At 41.4% G+C, this 18212-nt stretch overlaps 1 protein-coding gene across 1 annotated transcript in view; it reads left to right on the plus strand.

The window, feature by feature from the left end:
* The window catches only part of LOC141004477 (nuclear factor 1 C-type-like), a 112857-nt gene that overhangs the window by 47971 nt on the left and 46674 nt on the right, over positions 1 to 18212 (plus strand). The window contains exons 5-7 of the mRNA XM_073475982.1: positions 7856 to 7930; positions 11007 to 11081; positions 13361 to 13493. Coding sequence (XP_073332083.1) covers positions 7856 to 7930; positions 11007 to 11081; positions 13361 to 13493 — 283 coding nt within the window. The remainder of the gene's footprint in view (positions 1 to 7855; positions 7931 to 11006; positions 11082 to 13360; positions 13494 to 18212) is intronic.

Below are 18212 nucleotides of genomic sequence, written 5' to 3' on the forward strand. Positions count from 1 at the left end.
GGAGGAAGTCAGATTGCATCCAGGATTTTATTTCAGTGAGGCAGTTGGTGAGTGTGGAGTGAATGTCAGTGGTGATGGATTTGGTGGAGATGTAGATTTGGACGTTGTCAGCGTAACAGAAGAGGCGGAGACCATGACGCATGAAGCTTTGGGGTTGGTGGAGCCAGAGTGAATGACTTGGGAGTAGTAGGTGGAGAGGGTTTTGGTGAGAGCATCCTTGTATTGCTGCAGATAGTCTGTATATTCTTGGGGATGGACAGTTAAACCAGTTTGCTTAGCAAGTCTTTCAATAAGAGAAGGCATGAACAGCTACCACGGTACTGGAGCAGGAGGACCAGAGGTTTAAAAGGGGCGGTGACCTAGTTGGGACTTGTGCTTTGATTTCAGAATGGGACATTAAGCTTTCCGATTGCCTTTTCCCAAGCAATAGTTACAAGTCCGTTCTGAATCCAACTTACCACTATGGTTGCCTGACTTGAAAGAATTAGGCTTACTTCCTGAGCATTTCTGATGACCACTAAGTGTACTATCTCTGCCTCCATAGTCAATCCACACTTTCAGTCAAAGCATACTCATCTGCTATGACAGCCCCCTAAATTTCTGACGATAAGCCTCAGCTACTAGTTCATATGCCTTCAACACTGTTGGATATTTGCAAAGCAGAGTAAGCCTCCCGTGCCTTTCCTCGTAACACACTGGAGCAGCAGGGTCTGCTCAGGTTTCCTCCCTTTTCCTGTTTTCAGCCAACCTCTCAAAGAGCAAGAAAAAATATTGTTGTCTTGATCCTTTACTAAAAATTTGGGAACCAATCGCAACCAACCACTGACATCAAAATTTGGAGAGCTCACTGCACCAGTCAAATAAAGAATTGCACTCTCCTTGATCAATTCCAGCTTATAATGCCATAACTGCTGATGCTCTTTCTCCTGCTGCAGCTCAGGCTCACATAGCCTCACATTGCATTTTAACCTCTCAATTTCAACAGCTTGTTCCTGTGCACAGATAGCCTTATCCCTTTCCAGAGCCTTTTCCTCAAGTTCCAAGTCATATTTGTGCTGCAAAACACAGATGCTCACAAGTCCAAGTTAATTCTCAAGTCTTTGAGGGACAAGTCCAAGTCAAGTCTCAAGTCTCTTATGGTTTTAATGAGCATTCTATCATCTGCTGCATGCCATCTGGTCTGCTTAGAACACTGCATAGTTATATCTAAGGAATTCAAAGCATGTACTGTATTATCATCATTCCATTATCTATTAGCATAGAGTATTATCAGCGCTGATTAGTAGTTTGGTATTGATAACTTTAAACAGGCTATTGCAATCCAATATGATAAAAAACACAATGAAAACTTCTATGACAGCAGCAGTCATTGTGCTCGTCGACATAGGGTTGTTGTCACCTGTCTCCCGCGCGCACCAGATGCGTAAGTTTACGCATGAGGGAATGACGTTCAGCTCCTCAGACATTTTCTTAATGTTGATATGCCAAAAAACAAAAAATAAAAATTGCTTACGAGTCACAAATCTTGAGTCTGAGTCGAGTCTCAAGTCAAGTCTCAAGTCAGTGAGTGTGCGACTTAAGTGCAACTCGGGTCTAAGTTGTACACTCGAGTCCCCATCTCTGCTGCAAAATCAAAAGCTCCTTTTGCTGATCAAAAGTCAAAGGCACCCCAACAGGAGTAACTACACTCGCAGTGTCCATACTCTTTACTGCAGCAGACAAAACCTCCAACTGAACCAAAGTCCCTTTTACCACACTCACAATGCAGTCTTTCCGTCCCTGACCCGGGAGTTCAATCTCATAATGCTGTGCTACTTTATGAGCCATTTTGGTGCAAATCTAACTGAACCTGAGCCTTCGTCGCTACACACCTTTTCTCCCTATTCGTGACTCCCCCTCTGTCTTTTTTTTCTCTTTAGCATTGTGTCGTCTGGCTACATATGTGATATGCTCTGATAGGTTGAATCAGTCAGTGATGTTGGGAAGGCTGTGTGCAGAGGTGCAAAATAAAACTAATTGATATTCCCCTCAAATGCATTCAAATTAAAGTAACAAGCCTGTTTTGAAAATGTAAGGAGTAGAAAGAACAGATATTTGTGTTGAAATATAGGGAGTAGAAGTAAAAAGTTGTCAGAAAAACAAATACTCCCGTAAAGTACAGTGGCTATGTATTTGTACTCTGTTACTTCCCACCTCTGCTCCAAAACAACTAGTCAGTGAGCCGGTAGGTCGGCCTCCTGGGAAAGACACTGAATGTAATTGGCAGAGTTGACAGCAGAATCCAGCATGGGAATCTTCTGAATAGATCCCCTGCAGCTCTGCCTGCCATCCTCCTCTAACATAGCCTATAGGGATAGCAGGAACAAAACAAAAGCATACTCTTGCTTTGTTATCATAAAGCATTTACATGTATTTTTTGTTGCAGACACTAACAGCCTTTTTTTTGCTAACAAGTCACTGGTGAAACAGCCATCATGTTTCAAAGATTCAAGATTCAAGATTCAAAGATTTATTCGTTGCATACAATTGTACAAGTACAGCAGCAGTGAAATGAAATTGCAACCACTCCGTTTACTGTGCAAAAAAAGTGAATAAGAAAATAAAACTGAAAAGAGAATAAGACTTAAATTTAAATAGAAAAAAAAAATATATATATATATATACATATTATAAACAAAAAGACAAAAGTATTTACAGAAAGAACCGTGTGCAAAGTAGCAGGGTGTGTATGCATGTGTGTGATATACGGTGTGTGCTGAGTGTGTGTTATGTTGGTTTATGAGAGTTTATTGTCCGAATGGCCTTTGGGGAAGAAGCTCCTCCTCAGACGCTCAGTCCCGGCCATGACACTGCGTAAGCGCTTACCAGAAGGCAGACGCTTACCACTCTATGCAGAGATTTCCGGTCCTGGGCGCAGCAGTTGCCGTACCAAGCGGTGATCCTTCCAGAGATGACAGACTGGATGGCGGCAGAGAATAAGGTTTTCTGCAGCCCTGTGGAGATCTTAAATTTCTTCAGCCGTCTGAGGTGATACAGGCGCTGCCTAGCCTTCTTCACCAGTGAGACGATGTGAGTTGTCTATGTTAGGTCCTCAGAGATATGAACTCCGAGGTACCTATTGCTGGACACCTTCTCCACCGGGGTCCCGTAGATCTGTAGTGGTGCGTAATGGGACCTCTGCTTCTCCCTCCTGAAATCGACCACCATCTCCTTGGTCTTGGTGTCGTTCAGGTCCAGGTTGTTGGTCTTGCACCACGATGTCAGCAACTCCATCTCTTCCAAGTAAGCCGTCTCCATGTTATATGAGATCAGGCCAACAACCACAAATTTCACGATTGAGTTGGCGCTGTGTGGCTGTACAATCATGGGTGTACAGGGAGTAGAGCAGGGGGCTCAGGATGCAGCCTTGGGGGGCCCCGGTATTGAGGGTGCAGGTGCTGGAGGTGCAATTCCCGATCTTCACCACCTATGGTCTGCCGGTCAGAAAGTTCAAGACCCAGGAGCAGAGTGAAGAGCTCAGCCCCAGATCCCTGAGCTTGGCGACCAGTCTGAAGTGAACTATGGTGTTAAACACCAAGCTGAAATCAATGAACAGCAAACGTGCATAGTTCCCCTTGCCAATGTCCAGGTGGGAGAGGGTGGAATGGAGGACATGTGAGATGGTGTCATCAGTACTGCTATTGAGACGATAGGCAAACTGAAGGGGGTCCAATAATCTGGGTAGTGATGAACTGATGAAGCCTTTAATGAGTCTCTCAAAGCACTTCATCAACACAGATGTGAGAGCTACAGGGCGATAGTCATTTAAGCAGGCTGAGTTGGTCTTCTTGGGTACGGGGACAGTAGTGGACGACTTGAAACATGTGGGGACGATCGAGTGAGCAAGAGACAGGTTGAAGATGGAGGTGAACACTGGAGCTAGCTGGTCAGCACATGGCTTTAGCACCCTCTCAGGGATGCCATCTGGGCCAGCTGCTTTCCTGCAGTTCACTCATCTCAGAGCTGTCCTTCCTAGTAGAGTCGCCTGTGCTAGCCGTGATTCTTAGCCGCTTTCACTGCTCGCCTGAGCTCGTAGGACGGCACTTTGTAGGCTGACATGTCGCTGGACCTGAGACCGTCGTTGTAGGCGGTGGTGCGTGCGTTCAAAGCCTTACAAACAGACCAATCAACCCATGGTTTCTGATTGGGAAAAACTTTAACAGTTACCATGGGACAGATATTGTCTATCAGTGTGGAAATAAAGCAAGTCACCACTTCTGTAAAAATGTCGACGTCATCAGAGCTCGACTGGAACACGTCCCAGTCAGTGTCACTCAGCGCGTCCTGGAGCGTGGCCTCTGATTGGGTGGACCAGCGTCTGACCTCTCGCGTTGCCGGAGCAACTTGCTGGAGCTTGACAGAGTAGCGTTAGATGTTCCAGGTTAGGCGAGCAGGAAGGAGACAACACCAAGACGTTTCTAGGGTCACACCAGTTGTTGGTTGAATGGCGTGGTCTGGCACCGCAGGGGAGAGCCACATCTCAGTGAGGCAGAATATGTTGCAGTCCCGTATGTCCCTCTGGAAATGAATCCGAGCCCTCATGTCGTCACGCTTGTTGTCCAGAGATTGAAAGTTAGCCAGCAAGACACTGGGCAGGGGTGGACGGTGTGCACTCGCTTGCAGTCTGTTTCGTACTCTGGCCCATTTTTCGCGATGTTTCTTCCTCCTGCGGTTTCGCCGAGGCCCGTCTCCATTGTTAGGGTCAGTGTCCCGGAGGATCTCCTTTGGCCAGGTGTGATTATCGCGTATAACTTCAGAAACAAAGTGTGAAGTTACACTTGCGATGTTCAGGAGTGTACTGCGGTCATATATATTTAGAGCAGACGTCGGGGAGATGAAAGTACACAATAAAACTATGTAAATAACAAATAAAACACACAGTCTGAGCAGAACAGTTGCGACGGCGTCCAACCACAGCAGCGCCATCTTGCTTATTCAACAAACAGAACAGTATACATACCCAGCATGCAGCTCTTAAACAGACAGCAGCACTGTATGCCTATGTTCCCACAGCCCTATGTTCCCACATTTCTAAGATTGCAGCTGTAACCCTAAACCCTAACCCTAACCCCTCATTAATTCATTCATTCATTCTCTTCATTTACTTTAAAGTGCTTCCAAAAAATCTTGTGGGAGGATAGGGCTTAAATTGAAGGAAAATATAGGAACACAAGACCTAATTTTGAAAATGTCCTAGAAATGTGGGAACATAGGGCTGTGGGAACATAGGGCCTAATTTTCAGTGAAAAAAAATTCTTAGAAATGTGGGCACATAGGGCTGTGGGAACATAGGGCCTAATTTTCAGTGGAAAAAAAAATTCTTAGAAATGTGGGAACATAGGGCTGTGGGACCATTGGGATGTGGGAACATAGGGATGACCCCGCTGCAAGCAGGTCATCACAGAGTACTTGGACCTGAATTCCTGTTGGTACTCTTTGGAGAATCTGCTCCAATTAGTGACACCTACACTTCACTTAATGTGAGAAATGAAAAGTCATAACTATCAAAGTCAAAATGTGTGCACTTACTTGTCAAGCAGTGTTGGGTGAACTTGTTAAAAAGTAATCCATTAGAGCACTCGGATTACTTTTTTATTGTAATGAGTAACAAAACAAGTAAGTTACACATTTAGTAATGAGTTACTATTAAAAGTAAAGCTACCGAACACTGCTGTGAAGCCACAAAAAGTGTGCTCTTTTCTGAAAGTTGTCAGTCATGATGTCTCGAAAGTAGGAGCACACACAGGATCAGCAATGCTTCGTCACCAACCTGGAGGACTCAAGTGGTTATGTTCTCCCAACAAAATGTTGGAAGCTGCAAAGCATATCATATATATCATAAAATTGATTTAAAGTATTTTTTTCATGAAAGGGTTGAAGGCACCTTGCTTCCCTTTGTGACCAACAGTGCCTGTCAGCTGTGCTAAAATCACAGTTAAGTACAGTCATAGCTTATTGCTTAAATATTTTTCATGTATATTGACCTTTGTTGCAGAGAAAGTAAATGCTGAAAACACAATGGGTGATAAAAGGGAAAAAAAAAACATTTTTATACTACCTACTAATCAAGCTTCCACATCCGTGGTGGTAGTTCTCCTCACTTATTGCTTTGGATCCTGGCGATTGCAGTGGGTCCATGCGGTTAAGTTTCGTCCCAACCATAGACATATACATAGATACTGCATTGACTGGATGGTATGTTGACGTTGCCGCCATATTGGATGTGGCAGGTCTGCCCTGTAAACAAATACAAGTAGACTGGACTGTGTTTTTTTTTCTGCATAAAAAGCACTAACATTTACATTTAACTAATTTTGATGAATCGTTTTTATATTCAATGATTTATATTAATTTAAGTACTAATAATGACAATCACTGAGACAAAAATGAACAGTCTACAAATCAAAATAAAACACTGAAAGTAGCAGTGAGTCTGCTTTCTTTTCTTTTAGCAGTGAGGAGATATACTCCATGACAGAAAATGATACACTTTTTTAATTTATATTTTTTACATTTTGTTGAATACAATAACATTTCATGGTAAAAAAAAGTTACCTATATGATATTGTGATGTAGATGTTCTTCCCCTGTGGAATGTTGTACATACGTATTGACCCAACATAAAAACATGAAAACCATTAAAGTACAATTTCTTAGCACACGCCACACCTTTGATCAGGCAGTCTTTTCAGTTATCGCAAAGCATCCATTGCCCACCTGAAAAATAAATTATAAACAAAATCTCATATTATAAACAAATCCTTTGAAAAAACAGACAGTAGGACTAAATAACAACTCAAATATGGTCAGCTACTTACAATTGATTACATTTTTATGACCCAAACCCAAGTTCCAGAAGTCCATCCTGGTCAGGCATGCACAGGCCATTCGGTTATTAAAATGAAATGGAAATAATCAGAACATCTCAGCAATACATATATTTAGGCTACAGCTGACTTTATAAAGAGTAATATATATATATATATATATATATATATATATATATATATATATATATAGATAGATAGATAGATAGATAGATAGATAGATAGATAGATATAGATATAGATAAATCTAAATCTATAAGATATAGAAATCTATGAATAACTTGTGAATGTAACACCTCCACTCATTCCTATAAATTACCGCGTGCTGACAAAGGTATATTCTTTCATTTTGTGCACATGAGCATTTCATATCCAGGAGGATCCTGCAGGGAGTGCTAGCAATCAATACCTTCATCTAAAAAATAAATCCTACTATATCCATTTAGTGTCCATTCTGTTTCAAGAAACACTTTGTAATATGAAAGACTTGAGGTGCTTTTTGATGTTCATAAGACTGTTTTCTCTCACTGTAATGAGAAATGGACTGAAGTTGCTGTTATTTTTGGCGCTGGGTATCACAGGGAAGAGGTAGAAAAATGACAACTTTTTCATTTTTGATTGGAACAAGCTAGGCTAGCAATCTGAATCAAATACTGAAAATGGTTCAGGGTAGGATTTACTTTCTTTGTTGCTCACTGTTAAGTCTGTGAGGATTTCAGATTCTTTTTCCTAACAAAGAACGTAGATGAGTATCTTTCACATTGGTGTTTCTCTAGAGCAATTTGTGCAGTAATGTGATGAATTTGACCTGACTTGATTATTTTTTTGATTGTAAGTAAATAGTCTTTCTAAAAATCAAGTCTGTCTCTCTCTCTCACTACCCCTCTGTCTCTCTCACTGAATGTTAATCTGGTACTTAAAATGATCCCTATTGTGAAGTGTTTCAAACAAACAAACAAATCTCGCATCCTCCCATTCTCTTTCTACAGAGGCAGAGCAGAGCAGCAGTCCCAGTCATACAGGAGTGGGCTCTGATCAGGAGGACAGTCGAACGGCTACCATGGGTAATGTAAAGGATCTTTCACAATAGAGAAATATTCTGTTTGTGTTTTGAAAATTCACTTTGTTACAATTTATTCTGTAATGTACACGCACATGTATAATCTTAATTATTTCTGGGGGCCGCTGTGGCTCATGAAGTAGAGCAGATCTTCCACTATTCAGAAAACTGGTTTGTCTGTCAGGCACTGTGCACCCTTTTTGATTTAGATTCAATTTGGCAATCAGAAATATTTATTAGAAGTTGTAGGATCTAATATACATATCACCTTGGGGCACCACCCCCAGATAAATATAAGACAGATAAGATAATTTACCTCCCTCGACGGCTGGCTGGCATCGGTTCCTCCGCAACACCTGCGTCAGGCATGGCCTCAATTTCAGTTTTTGCTGCATTTCTCCAGGTTTCCATTCATTTATTCTTCTTCGTCTTGTGTTTGTGTTAGTTAGCGTTCTAGTGTGTTGTTGTGTTTTGTCCCTTGTGTATAGTTCAGTAATAAATGTGTTATCTGTACACAGATTGGTGTGCTGGTTTTCTGTGAGCTCAAGTTCAGTCACTGCATGTCTGTACAATACTTTGTTACACTGCTACCTGAGTTACATTATAAACAGCGATGGGAGTTTACATGTGGAAGAAATCAACAATCTTACAGAGTGGTGCACAGAAAAGGCTCTACTCCATCCAACAGCAACTCCTAGACAAGGCGATGATATTCACCATATTTTTGTCATGCACCCACAATCCCCCTACTCTGTGGCCGATAGCTGGAGCAGTGACAGCGGGGGCGTCAGAATTATTATGCTCATCGTCCATACAGACCAAGAGGGCAAGCATCCTCCGTTTGGTGCTCATGTTAAAAATACAATGTCAAATAGAAAACAAACAGATAGGCCAGTAAAAACCAAAGAGGCACTATCGATCATACAGCGGTGATTGTCAAGATACCGTAGTCATAGAGACAAGATCCACATGCAGCGTTTTTTCTCTCAATGCTCATCCTAGCGCTCCTGAGCACATCAACAGCACTTTTCTGCCTGAAAAAACGCTATATAGTATTCCATGCAGTGTAAAGCATAGGGATACATAAGTGACATCAACACAGGAAGTGATTGGTTCAGGGCTGGGCCCACCTGCATTTTCAGTTTACAGTCCAGGTATGTGTCAAGTCAGTCTCAGTCAAGTGTTATAAGGCGAGTTAATACATTTCTACAGTACACTACAATGTGGACACTGGCCCTTAGTTTGTTTGCATTTTTCCTCTTAGTTAAAAGTGAAGTGATGGGGTAGTTGATTGGTTCTCCTGTCACTCCAAATCCAATCAAGCCAAAAAAGGTTAGTCCACTGGCTCAAGATCACCAATTTTTCCTACAAACTGATGTCAAACTGATATAGGTGGAGTCAATATTGTGGCAATGGGACCAAGCTGAAGACAGGATTTTGAAAAGATTTAAAGCTCTTTCCACCCTGTCAGTTGAGCCCTCCACTGTAGCTGTCAGCATTCCGTTGCATACACACTAAAGCAAAACTCTGGCTGTATGGCTCAAATTTTTTCATGTAACTTTGAACTGGTCATGTGTCCAAAGTATGAATGATATGAATATGTTGAATTAATATGAAAAAGTCTTTGTGAACATTTTAAAGTTTGAATGGAATTTCTATGTGAATGTATGAAGGACTGGGAGGAGTTTGAAAGTGAGTGGGTTTGAAGGGTCTGGCAGCTGTCACATCTTTTATTATATATCTTTAAACGTTAACATACAGCTGAAAATGAGAACAGAAAACCACAAGTTTCCCGTATTCACATATCTCCATAATGAAGAATACGGCCAGTTTTCTACGCGAAAGTAACTGTTGTTGTTCTTGCGACGTCACATGCCTCAAGCATTCACAACCAATAAAGAAAGAGAGAAAAAAAGTGTGACTGTTCCCACAATAAGAAAGAATAAGAAAGAATACAACAATGTAGTGTGACTGCTGCCAATAAAGACATAGGATACCATAGTGTAATTGCAAGACATTGACAAAATATTGTGCAACACAAGAAATGTTTTTAATGCCTGTACACTGCAACTGAGCTAAAGTCTGAAGTGCTTCTTAGTGCTTCTGAATAAAGTGTTTCTTTTGTATTTCAAACTGACCAGATGTGTTGGGGGGCATTGTTTCATTGATTTATTTTGAAAATCCAAGGCAGTAATCTTGGTTCTCTGAAAGTGATGGGTGATCTTTAGAGGCTCTTGCATGCTCAGTTTTTAAGCTAGTGTGAAGCCAGTGTTGTCATAGCTAACCTGTCATGAGATTGTAATGAACCCGTTGATACCAAACATGTCTTGCTAGCTTACTAGTAAAGGTTCAAGTTCAAATGTATTTGTCTCTGAAGGCCAAATGGTTTCGCAGCATAGAGTACTACATAATAAAAAAACAACAAACATGAGAGAACATAGGCTCAATTTACCTCCAAAGTTGAGGTCTGCAACACCTCAATCTCAAATAATTGCTTGTCATAACTTTTAGTAGCCACCCATGTGCTCCCCTTGTCTCACGCTCTCTGTAGGACAAGGAACCTGCCTCTTCTCCACACTCAGTGGCTGTTTCTGAAACTGTGGTTCATGATGTTAAGCTTTACTAGCCAACAAGACATCATAAAGTAACCACCATAACATTGTCACTGGCCTTCAAGTCAGTACCCAAAACTTGCTGACTTTTCAATCAGTTGGCTTCTGCACATGTGCTCTCTCAACAGAGATTAGGAGGAAATGGGATCCTTCCTTAGCTACATCAAAACATATCTGTCTAATTCGGAGATATTATTTGATTAAGACTTATTTATGTTTTACTTTTTTTAAGTTTTACAATGCAGACATCTCAATGCAGTCTGATGAGGTATATGGTCTGCTGCTTTTCACTGTTCTGTGTTTTGTAACATTGAATGTGACATAGAAAAAAAAAAGCATAACGGCAAACTGGTCTACTGGCAATTGTGGGTTCAATGGTGGGTTTCCCCTGTATTTAAGATAAACTGCATACTGACTAATTTTGGTGTAAAATGTTATTAATGTGTAACTGCTGTTGTGTTTCTACAGATGGTCCAGAGTATCAGGAGAGTTTTGTGACATCAGGAGTTTTCAGTGTCACTGAGCTGGTCCAGGTCTCAAGAAGTAAGTCTTCTTTATTGTTAGCTTTAGCTTTTACCCAACTAAACTAATACCATTTATTGTAATACCAACCCTTTATGTATTAGTTTTAATTACATTCAGCATGTCACATCATCTGACAGCTCAAGAGGGTTGTATGATTGCAGGGTTGGCAATAGGAAGGTTAAAAATTGTGGATTGACCATACAACAAAGGGGGGATAGGGGTGATATAACAACTATTTAAGATCTATTGATATATTTTCAAGCGAGGTATAGTTTTAGACAATACTGTACTGTATACTGATATAGAGTAAAGTTGCACTACATAACTCCTCTCTTCCATCTCTCACTCACTCTCTGCACAGCTCCACCTCACTCACTGACAAGTTCTCCTATAACATTGAGAAGACACAGCGCACACTGCTACTCTATTTGAATCAGTATGGTAATAATTCTAAAATGCAACATTGGCAACATATAACATATATGTTGCACATGCTATGCAAAATCAGTCTGTGAGAAATGAGATTACTGTGCTGCATGTGTGAGGGTTGGGGTTTTTGTGTGGACCCAAACTGCAGAGACCGCAGGCTGAGAAACAGTCCAAGGGTGTTTATTTAACAAACACATGTTAAACAATGAAAACGTGAGGGCAGGCAGGATGGGTGGCACGGTCTGGAGATGACAGTGAGTTTTCAGGCAGGCCAGAGGCGCTGAGAGCAGAGCAGAGAGACGCTGGAGAATTTGAATATGGAGGAGGAAAAAAAAACACAAGCACAAGTTAAGATCCAATCTCAGACAAAAAAGCACAATGGCAAAAACACGTAGCAAAATACACTAGACGCACGTAGCGACAAAATTCACTCAGGAAGTAACTTGAGCTCGACCACCATACGTGATGGAACAATCTGGCACTGGAGTAGTAGAGAGACCAGGATATGATAGCCAGAGGATGATGAGTTGATGGGAAACAGGTGCGTCTCTCTGCTGCAGCGGAAACCGGTAACCACGTCCAGGGACACAGACACACACAGGTAAAGAGCAGGTGAAGGAGAAAGGAGTGGGGAAAACAGACAGAGAAGAAAAAAAAAAAAAAAAAACCCCAACTGCCATGGCTGGCACCGAGTTGTTTGGTTGTGTGAGGCGAAGGTTTGTGTGCATGTTTGTGAGTGAGGTGAATCATAGTACGTCACTATTCTACTGGGTGGTTGTAGTCTGTTTCGTGATAGTGAGACAGATGTATTTACAAAGATGCAGTGCAGTTATGATACAGACATTTCATACACAACACAGAGTGTCTCTGTTACCCTCTCCCTCCCTCACCCTGTCCATGCTATATACATAGCGATGTATTATGTATTAATTTTATGTAATTCTTCATTTACATGTGCGGCTGTATATTTTCATACCGGGAAGAAAATCCTGTCTTTGCATTTTCTTGTGATCACAGTACGTTTTGAAAAACTGCTTGTGATATCTCAAATGTGGCTTTGACATACAACTGAACATTAAGCCCACTTAGTAGAAAACACCAAGATTTATATCATGTATTGCCAGTAGGCCTGAAAATACAGTGATAGGGATTTTTGTCCATATCACCCAACCCTAACACAACACTATATCCATAAAATTTGGGACGCATGATTTTCCAGTTACTGTAATTATGAATTGGAAGTTGATGTGAATGCAACTGTCATATGACACAAACATAGTTTAACATGGTGTATTTTGGAGGGAAATCCTATTAGATTTTTTTGTTCCACTGTGGTTTGCCTGTACCATGTGCACCCAGAGGAGAAGCACTGCTGTGCATGGGGTATCTTCTGGTTTTTGGATAGCACATGGAAGTATAGCAGGCGCTTATTTGCTCTGCTTTGCATGCACAGAGAGAATGGAGCAGCAAGAACGTGGACTTGAGAAAGCTCAGCCAAATTCAGCACAATGTCTGTCTTTTAGTGACAAACAATTATTGTTTGATAGTGTCAATCGTATCCAGGTTTGTGCTTGGATATTGAAATTGCTTTTTCGACTTATATGGAAATACTACTGGATGCCAAAATTTAATAAACAAGAAAAAAAGTGTGCTTAACCAAACTTACCATTGTCTTTTTGACAGCATGACATTCAAAATCCATTTGCAATGAAACATCAGAAGCTAGATGTTAAGGACCCAGTTTAATGCAGTTTCTAATGTTTGAACAAGGTTACGATAAGTATAATGGACTTGAAAAAAATAAGAAAGATATTCAGTTTTCAGTGTGACCATCATTACTACATTGCATGTTCTCCCTGTGTGTGTAGCTCCAGTAGTCACAGGTGTAGGTCCTAGTTTCTCTATGGGGGAGCTCCAGGGTCATCTGGCCTACGACCTCAACCAGTCTGTCAACCAGCCAGTCAGCCTCAGACGATCTCTGGCCAGCACCTCATCTAGCGGGTAATCTCACACACACACACACACACACACACACACACACACACACACACACACACACACACACACACACACACACACACACACACACACACACATACACTGCATTGACTACCTTGCATTAGCCTTTACCATCAGAACATCAGAAAATACACAGCCTGCTTTGTTAATTCATTTTAGCCTAATCCCAGTCCTAAACTCTAAAATTAGCAATTGGTTAAATGGCCAATGTTAGCAACCCGCAAACAACCTTTGAAGAAGACAGTCCTGCCAAAATGTCCTAGTATGGCAAAGAAATTCCCCCTCTACGTGTCCTATTTTAAGGATCCCCCTAATTGTTTTAGACAAAAGTTGACAAGGAATAGGACAATTTCAAAGGCTCCACAAATGCAGCCACCAAATGCAACCTTCTTTCTCCCAAATGTGGAGGACATTATTGCTGTATCCTTTTCAGTCTTCAGATACTCAAATCCATTGTGGCCACAGTCTTCAGAGAATTTAGTCTTCCGAGGGGCAACACCTGTGGGTGCGGCACAATGAACTACTGGCTTCAACACATGCACTTTGCCCTGGTGAGTGTCCTTGAGGGGCTATGGTTTTCACCAACAAAAGACATGCAAGTTCAGTTCAACTGCTGACTCTAATTAACCTATATGTGTGAATGTTTTTTATGTCAGCCCTGTGATAGACTGGCAACCTATTTAGTTGTACCTCGCCTCACAACCTGTGAGTGCTGGGATAGTGGGTATGATGGATGGGATTTACTTGAAATCAATTGAAATGGATAAAACTGAGATGCATAAAAAGCATGGTTGTGTCATGCACATATTTTTTGAGGGTGACCATGACAGTGACATACAAGGTAATTCGCAAGGTAAGGATATGTTTCAAGATTATAATAGAATTACTAAATAGTAAGTCAAAGATATCTATAAGATATAATTGCAGCGATTTCATTTGACTTTCAAATGTATTTTAATTGGGGGTTTTTTATGTTGACCTTTACAGCAGCAGGGTGCCATTGTCTTTAGCCTCACAGATATGTTTTGATGACTGTTAAGTTAGGCATTTGGTTTTTAAACTTGAACTGGTTGTGAAATGGGAGGGGAGCAAAGAAAAAGGTGCGTCAGTAATTATCAAGTAAAGCGATGCTTTTCTGGTGTGGGGAATTGCGCTTGTGCGTTTGTGCCGTTACAATCGTGTGTGAGTTTTATGTCTTGCATTCAAAAGGTCAACAGCTGTTTTTGTGCATAAATATGGTGAACAGTGTAATATATATACCAATCAGCCACAACATTTAAACTACCTATGGTCTGGTATGGGGATGTTTGTAGTGGATCTCTTCTCTCCTGTATGTCAGGGTGGGGCCTCCATGCATGTGACTTGTTCTGGCACGTCCCAAAGATGCTCGATCAGTCGCCTTGGGGTCTTTGTTGTGTTCCTCAAGCTGTTCCCAAGCAGTTTTTGTGGTATGTCGGGGCACATTGTCCTGGTGGGGGGGCCAATGCCATCGGGGAGTGCTGTTGCCATGGAGGGTGTACTTGGTCCACAACAGTGTTTGGATGGGTGTTGTGTGTCAAGTGGCATCCACATTTTGCCAGGACCCAAGGTTTCCCACAGAACATAGCATTGTAACGAGATGATCAATGTTATTCACACCTCCTGTCAGTGGTTTTAATGTTGTGGGTGATTGTTGTAAATCTATATGCTGTATAAATAAACATGTATATTCTGACTATGTGCTGTGTATACATATTTGGTAGTGATTGTGCTCTAACAGGGGGTAGCTACTATTGCTTCGAAGGCCTTTGATTGTAGACATGTTTCCTTTGATGATTTTAGCTCTTTCGAATGTCTTGCTACTATTTTTAAATGCCAGTCACCCATATTAACTATCACTGTATATAGAGCTATCTATTATAAATACACTTTATGACAAAATTCTTATTGTTGGTGATTTTAACTTGCACATAGACAACACAAATGACAAAAATGCTACTGATTTACGGGGCGCTGTTTAGCTCAGTTGGTAGAGCAGGTGTCCCATTTATAGAGGCTTTGTCCTCGCTGCAGCGGCCCTGGGCTCGAGTCCCGGCCTGGGGCTCTTTGCTGCGTGTCACTCCCCCTCTCTCTCTCATCCTGTTTCCTGTCTATCTTGAGCTGTTCTATCAATAAAGCCATAAAATGCTACTGATTTTATTAATCTATTAGAAGATCTTGGCTTCACACAACATGTCCATGGACCAGGCAACTGCAATTGTTTCAGTTTGTTGAAGACGGTTCACGTCTCATCCAAGAGGCTTCTTCAGTTCTAACTAACTGGAGGGGAGTTGCAGGCTTTCAAACTCTGTGTGGGAGTGTCAATACAGAGTCATTAAGGACACGTGTGAGCTCTGAGTTTCAGAGTCAGACCACTTGTGGGTCGTTGATCCACTTGTGGGTCGTTGCAATTGTTTCAGTTTGTTGAAGACGGTTCACGCCTTCATGTGGGTGTTAGGGCTAGGTGAGCCCAGGTGTGAATGGTTGTTAAGCTGTCTGGGGAGAGAACTCAGTACTGCATTGTAGGTGGGTGATAAGTAATGTCGTAGTCCATCTCCTCTGTTCAAAGACGGTCGTTCCAGTTTGACACAGATGGATTCCTTTACTCCTCTTTCAAACCATCTGTCTTCTCTGGCAAAGACGTTTACTTTGTTGTTCTCAAAGGAATGATTTGTCTCCTTTAGATATTAAGTGGACAGCAGAGTCTTGACCTGAGGAGTTGGTCCTCCTGTGTTGTGCCATTCGTTTATGGAGAGGTTGTTTTGTCTCCCCAATGTACAAATCTGTGCAGTCCTGGCTGCAGTGAAGAGCATAAACTACATTACTCTGTTTATGCCTGGGTGTTTTGTCCTTCGGATGGACAAGTTTTTGCCTCATCATATTGGTAGGTTTGAAGTTAACCGAGATATGATGTTTATTGAAGATCCTCCTGAGTTTCTCAGATGTTCCTGCGACATAGGGAATGACGATGTTACGTTTTAACGTCTCCTCCTCTCTGTCTGTTCTGGATCTTTTAGCGGTCTCAGCCCGATGATTTAAGGTTTAAAGGGTTGAATGTTGAAATGTCATCAATTAGAGATGTTGCTTTATCTGAGAATTATTGTGTTGAATTTAGTGGGTCAGTGCCCATGCCCCAGGTGAACATTGAACCCACTGTAAAGAGAGTGGCTGAAAGTTTTATTATGCACATGAATATGTTGCCCTCACAAACCTTCCCTTCATCTGTCGACACCTTAGTAAATGAGTTTAATTCAAAATCAGAGACAACAATTGACCTTGTTGCGCCGCTAAAACTAAAAAGACCTGTTTTAAAATGTAAGCCACCATGGAAAAATGAGACCGTTTAACGAACTTAAAAGAAATTGCCGGAAAGCCGAGCGTAGACGGAGGAAAAGTATACTTCAGATTCACTATGATATTCTGTGCGACCACCTTTCAGAATATAATAAGGCGCTGAGAAATGCCAGACAGGCTCACTTCTCCGAACTTATAAATAATAACCAAAAACAATCCGAGGGCCCTTTTTACAACCATCGACATCCTGATAAACCCCTCTTCTACATACCCCAGTGACTTTTTCTCAAGTACTAAGTGCAACAAATTTTCGAATTAGAATAAATATTATTCAGACAAGGCAGTATGTTTTAGAAAACACTATGCACTTTCAACATATTTTGCACTCTTTTACTCTGGTGGATGCAGAGGTGATTAGAAAGGTGGTCTCTGAATTGAAACCCTCTACGTGCCCGCTTGACCCCCATTTCTACCCCATTTTTAAAAACTGTTTTTAACTGGCTTTCAGAGGAACTATTAAGTATTGTCAACCACTTCTTGTTCACAAGCACCTCCACTGATGCCTTAAAGACTGCCGTGGTCATTTAGATTCCTTAGTTTTTAGTAACTACTGACCCAAAGCCAACCTCAGCTTAGAGTCTGCATTGGTTAAACTGGTGAATGACATAAGAATGAATACTGACTCAAACAAGCTTTCAGTCCTGGTTCTCCTAGATCTTAGTGCAGCCTTTCATCCTGTCAACCATGAAATCCTACTAAAAAGACAACTGGGTTGGGTCTATCAGGAAGGGTTCTAAGATGGCTTAGATCATATCTGACTGGCCGGTTCTTTGTTTCCCTGGGTGACTTCTCCTCAGAGAAGAGAAATAACCTGCGGGGTCCCACAAGGTTCTGTTGTAGGTCCAATCCTTCAATCTCTATATGCTACCACTTGGCAATGTCATCAATAAGCATAACATTGAAACTCAATGTTATGCAAATGAAACCCAGCTATACATTTCCATATCCCCGGATGATTTTAACAGAGATTTTAATATTTGGGTGGAAAGCCCAGAGAGAGCAACTGTCTGTACACTTTCAGTCCTTTGCCCTTCATACCAAGGGGCTATCTTGGATCCTGACCTCAATTTTGAAGCCAACATTCAAAATGTAATTTTACCATCTTAGAAACATTGCCAGGGTAAACCATTTCTTTCTCAGGCCAACACAGAAAAACATATGCTTTTATAACATCTAGACTTGACTATTGCAATGCTCTCTTGTTTGGTCTACCTAAAAAAGCTGTTGGCTGCCTACAACTTGTTCTGAAAGCAGCAGCCCTATTCCTAATGAAGACCAGACAGAGAGCACATGTAACACATGTTTTAAAGGCATTACATTGGTTGCCTA

Source organism: Pagrus major, chromosome 11 (assembly GCF_040436345.1).
Source record: "Pagrus major chromosome 11, Pma_NU_1.0".
In the NCBI taxonomy this organism is placed as follows: Eukaryota; Metazoa; Chordata; class Actinopteri; order Spariformes; family Sparidae; genus Pagrus; species Pagrus major.